At 35.2% G+C, this 6,000-nt stretch overlaps 1 protein-coding gene across 5 annotated transcripts in view; it reads left to right on the top strand.

The window, feature by feature from the left end:
- The window catches only part of LOC144975048 (filamin-A-like), a 138,444-nt gene that overhangs the window by 51,091 nt on the left and 81,353 nt on the right, over nt 1–6,000 (top strand). For all 5 annotated transcript variants that reach the window (XM_078918726.1, XM_078918725.1, XM_078918724.1 and 2 more), the window contains exons 3-4: nt 2,827–3,078; nt 3,797–3,894. In XM_078918726.1, coding sequence (XP_078774852.1) covers nt 2,827–3,078; nt 3,797–3,894 — 350 coding nt within the window. The remainder of the gene's footprint in view (nt 1–2,826; nt 3,079–3,796; nt 3,895–6,000) is intronic.

The following is a 6,000-nucleotide window of genomic DNA, read 5'->3' as shown; positions in this document are numbered from 1 at the left end:
ACATTATCCGCTATCTCTGAGGAGATGTCCTCCAATCAATGTTGTTGTTTTTTTTTTTTCTTCTTCTCTTTTTTTTTTCACCTTATATTTTTAAAAAATATTTTCCCTCCTCTATTTCTTCTTCTTCTTCTTTTTTTAAAAAAGTTTTTATTTTATCATTCAATCAATGTTGTTTTTTCCCCCTTCTTTTTCTCCCTATATCTTAATGTCAATTTTTTTGTTGTTGTTGCTTTTATTTCTTATTATTCTTTCTTTTTTTATATTTGTTTTTATTTTTATGATATTATATTTGTTATTGGGGAAAACAAATCATTCATGAAACGTATGGGTAATCTTACCCATGCCTGATGTGAACTAATACATTTTATAGGATCGTTGCTTCGGAGATCCACACTTTTATTCTATCTTTAAACTATAGTCCCTTTTGCGTCATAATTTTATATATATATTTATATATATTATATATATATATATATATATATATATATATATATATATATATATATATGTGTGTGTGTGTGTGTGTGTGTGTGTATGTGTGTGAATTAATCATAATTTTATCGTGTACAAGCCTTATTATATGAATACAATCTTTTTTTCTTTCTTTATTTTTAGCATAAAAATAATCTTAAGAGCGCATGAAACATGGTTTTTATCGTGTACAAGCCTTATGTGCAATTTTCTTTTCTCTCTCAAAAGTAATGGCCGGCCGAATTCAATGTTTTTTTTTATGTGTGTGTGTGTGTGTGTGTGTGTGTGTGTGTGTGAAAAACTGTTAAGAATAACACTATTATTGTTTTGAATCTTGTCCGCATTGAAATATAAATTATTATCATTGTAGTATTCAATCAGTAGTATAAATTGTATGTTGATATTTAGCCAACTGTTTCTTAAGTTCATATTGTTGTTCCTTTTACGAAATGTTATTTCGAATATCTCTCTCTCTCTCTCTCTCTCTCTCTCTCTCTCTTTCTCTCTTTCTCTCTCTCTCTCTCTCTCTCACACACACACACATACTCGCACACATTCTTTCTCTCTCTATCTCTGTATCTATTATCTCTCTCTCTCTCTCTCTCTCTCTCACACACACACACACACAATCTCTCTTTTACATACACGCACACACATTCTCTCTCTCTCTCTCTCTCTCTCTCTCTCTCTCTCTCTCTCTCTCTCTCTCTAACACACATGCTAGCTTCTATTCATTTCATATTATATACAGTATGTTTAACTCTGCGTTTGTATTGATTTGGCAATACAGGCGCTTATTCTCATCCTATACAATGTTCATCGTAAACCTTATGTTTTATGTGCTTCTTATCTGCTTAATGTATTGAGAAAGCGTAAAGCATAGCAGTAATTATGGTGTGTAAAAGCTGGTTAATACTATTTCTCCTTGGATGCCTAGTTTTTTAAATGAAAGAGGTGGAGATAGATAGATAGATATGTAGGTAGGTAGATAGAAAGATAGATAGATAGATAAGATAGATAGATAGTTAGATAAGATAGATAGATAGATGGATGGGTGGGTGGGTTTTGGGTGGATGGATGGATGGATGGATAAATCGGTATATAAGTAGTTAGGTGGATAGATGGATTGATGGGCAATTTGCAATTAATTAATTAATTTATTTGTTTATCAGTTTATTTATTGATTTATTGATTTAACTTATTTATATTTTTATTTGTTAATTGATTAATTACTTAATTAATTAATTTATTTCAATAACTGAAATATTGTGAACGTATGTAGTGGGCAAAATGTGAATATTAAAATAGATAGATAAATGTGTGTATATATCATTATGTCACAGATCTTGTTGTTTGCGATGGTTGGAGTTTTCGTAGCTACTGCCCCATGTTACATCCATTTACCTTGTGAAGTTTTGTTTTTATTCGCAAACCTGCATTATAATCATACATAATTAATTCGTCGTCGGTTGATGGCTGTGATAAGAAGGTGTAGCCTAAAAAAATCATTTTATTTTATTTATTTTGTTTTGTTTCGTTTTTTTTGTTTTTTGTTTTTGTTGTTTTCTTTTGAATGAGTTTGGCAATAACGCAATGTTACTGTTTATGTCTTGTTTGTTGTTAATATTTATTGATTATTATTATTATTATTATTATTATTATTATTATTATTATTATTATTATTATTATTATTATTATTATTATTATTATTATTATTATGCGTGTTACTTTACTGAAAAGCGGATTGTTTTTGACACAGGGCACCAAAACAGTATTATGTCGATGTGATGTTGATGCTAAAAATTGAATTTTTAGTGGAAAATATGAGACATGGGTTTCTATTGAGGAGAATTAAAGTAATTTCTCAATGTGACCACAACTAACATTTCAGCCCCCCCCCCCCCCCCACATAAAATAAATAAAATAAAAGATAAATTTCCCTTTATTAATCCCATAGGGGAATAACCCAGGCGTCATCCGCAGTGCAGCGACGCAAACTGAGCTAGGGCGAAGTAACTTGCTCAAGGCCACACAGCGCAGCGAGTATTCGAACTCGGTACCTTTCGGGTACGGAGCAAAGACCGTACCGCTGAGTCACGCTGCCCCTAAATAATATTTATTTGAAACGATGGGCCAAAAATTAGAAATATATGTACAAAAACGTCGCCTTACCTGTGACCTGTGCTGTAGAAGTTGGCTACGAGACTTTTGCATGGCCTGCTGGAGAAATGAAAGAAGCAATTTATGACGTATTGAGCATTAGAAATCTCACAAATGCGCTATAAATGAGCATGTTAATGGATTACTTGATTAAATTAATTAATCTATACAATTATTTTTACTTGTTTTCTTTAGACAGTGGAGATATCGTTGAAGGCAAGCTGAAGCTTATCCTGGGTCTAATATGGACGCTCATTCTCCACTACTCCATCTCCATGCCCATGTGGGAGGGCGAGGATCCAACCCCCAACGAGAAGGCACCCACGCCCAAACAGAGGCTTCTCAACTGGATCCAGTCCAAGGTCCCGGACCTGCCCATCAACAACTTTACCCACGACTGGAACGATGGACGGGCTATTGGTGCCTTGGTCGATGCTATTGGACCTGGTAAGTATGTCTGTATTTGTATGTCTGTCTGTTTGTCAGTGTCAGTCTGTGTTATCTTTCTTGTCTGTATATGTCTGTCTGTACGTATATAGTATGCTTGTCTGTCTATATGTATCTTCTTCTTTCAGCTTATCCCGTATTTTGCAGGGTTGCCATAACGATTGCCATATCTCCATGCATCTCGGTTCAGAGCATCATCTTCCTCCAGGCCCAGTTCCTTCATATCGCCCTTTACCTATCAAACATATCTGTCTATATGTAGATCTGTCCGTATGGCTGTCTTGTTATCTATCGGTCTAATTCATCGCTAATTGACGTAATGTCTGTCTTTTATGTCAGTTTTGAAACGTAACGTGACTCTGTGAGTTGCTCTGTTTCTGTCTCTGTCTCTGTCGTTTCAGTTATTTGTCCGTTTTTCCTATGTTTAATCAAATGGTTCTTTCGACCCTTCCGATCTGTCTGTCTTTCTGTTTATCTGTATGATCTATCTGTCACCGACCATCTATATTTTTGTCTCCGCAGATTACCTTTTTAATATAAAATTTCCTCATTTCGTTTAACCGAATGTCTGAGATATGAAGGGGGAAAAAAACAACCCAATAAAGTGATCGTGTTTTAAGCTTATATACAGTGCTTTTTGAATCAATTTGGTTCTTGATGAATTATACTCATGTTATAAGGGTTACCGATAAATCTCTCTGTTTGTCCTTCATTTTAGGTCTGTGCCCTGACTGGGAGGATTGGGACCCTAAGGATAACAAGAACAACGCCAAGGAGGCCATGGATGCTGCTGAGAAATGGCTGGACGTACCCAAGGTAATGATGATGTTATTGTGGTTGTTGTTGTTGTCGGTAGTGGTGGTGGTGTTGCTGTTTTAGATGATGCTGATTATGATATGAGGATGATGATGATGATACAGTGGATGAGGATGATGTAGTTGATGGTGATGATGATAATGATGGTGATGATGATTATGATGACGATGATGTAGAAGAACTACGTTTGTGTTGTATATCACTGTTTTTTTAATGTGGTCTTGTGGTATGACACTCGCCTTGGGGCCGGTCCACTGTTCGAGTCCCACTCTGAGCGGCGCTTAGTTGAGTTCTTGGAAAAGACTCTTTACTCACATTCTTTTACTGTACTCAGGCATAAAATGAATACCTGGTCGTTAACAGCAATGTTTCTGCCAGAAGAAAAATGTAGTAACGCCTAACAGGCACCACGTCTCGTCCTACATATTAAACTTTGCTGCTGTACGTGGACTCCTGTAAAGCGCTTTCAGCACGTTTACTTTTGGTCAGCAGAAGAAGCTGTTGGTTTGCATTCTTCAATTTTTTTTCTGTCTTGCTTTAAGAAAACGAGGGTCTCAGTACCCCGGTTGAACAGCACCTGTCTAGCGGTATCGATTTCGGATACAATCGAAATTTTTTGACCCTTCCACCCAGCAGTGATTCGTTAGCTGGGTCTGTTAGATGAAGATAATAATAATAATAATAATAATAATAATAATAATAATAATAATAATAATAATAATAATAATAATAATAATAATGATAATAATAATAATAATAATAATAATGATAATGAGTGATTTCTATAGTTCCTCTTTCCACCAAATTTGCTCGGAAGCGCTTTTACAAAGACAGATATATTCAATAAAATCAATAAAGTCACTCACAGAAAAGTGAATGTTATGCATCGTCAAATGGCAGTAACAATTACATATTTGAACTGCTTTCTACTTTTCTTCTAAGAAGGTAATCAGGAGGTCTGAGGCTCGATCCCCAGTCGAGACAGGCTGATTTTTTTTTTTAATCTTGGAAGAAAGGGGTGGGGGGGGGGGGGGGGTTTCTTGAATTTTTCTCCCTACCTTGTCGGGCACTGTTTTTACACACTCTTTCAGATCTTTAATTTTACTCTAATGGAGTAGTTTAATAGATCATCTTGGGTAATGGAAGAAAATTCTACTTTGGGGGATGATAATGAGGGGGGGGGGGGGGGGGGGGGGGGTTGTTGACACTAGGCATTGCCCTTGAGAAAGGCGTTTTCTTGAATTTTTCTCACTGCCTTGTCGGGCACTGTTTTTACACACTTTTTCAGATCTTTATTTTTACTCTAATGGAGTAGTTTAATAGATCATCTTGGGTAATGGAAGAAAATTCTACTTTCGGGGATGATGATGAGGGGGGGTTGTTGACACTAGGCATTGCCCTTGAGAAAGGTGTTTGCGTTTTATACATACTATTATATACCTCATCACATCGGAAGTGACGTTGAATTCGAATGTCTTCCTGGTGTCAGATGCCTTTTAAATGCAAGGGAAGAGGATTAAAAACAAAACAAAAACAAAAAACAACAAAAAAACATTTAAAAAACAAACAAAATAACAAAAACAAACGACAAACAAAAAACAACAAAAAAACATTTTAAAAAACAAACAAAATAACAAAAACAAACGACAAACAAAAAACAAAAAAAAAAAACATTTTAAAAAACAAACAAAATAACAAAAACAAACGTCAAACAATAAACAAACAAAGTATACCTTTAAAAAAACTACTTAAAATGTTTCTTTTAGAAACGCAGAATATCTAAGCGGCAGATCTTTGAAAGACCGTCTTTCCATCTGGCATCGGCATACACTTCCAGCAACGATGTCGATGACTGCCCGTTGCAAATGACTGTGAAAACGTGTAGACCATTGGTATGTAGGACCGCATCCTGAACCTTCTTGACCACATTATGAACTCAGAATAATGATAATAAAAAAAAGCAACATACACATCGGAATGAATTAGCCTGCTTACGACGAATATAATACGCATACATGTGAGATGCGTCGCTGACAAATAACCAAAACAACAGCAAAAAAGTATCTGTTTATTTGTCTATGGGGTAGATGCGTTAAGGCAGGGACC

The sequence above is a fragment of the Berghia stephanieae genome, chromosome 6 (genome assembly GCF_034508935.2).
Source record: "Berghia stephanieae isolate SIO BIC M18660-M18661 chromosome 6, UCSD_Bste_1.3, whole genome shotgun sequence".
In the NCBI taxonomy this organism is placed as follows: Eukaryota; Metazoa; Mollusca; class Gastropoda; order Nudibranchia; family Aeolidiidae; genus Berghia; species Berghia stephanieae.
Note: the sequence above shows the minus strand (reverse complement) of the source record. Positions and strands in the feature narration are given on the sequence as shown.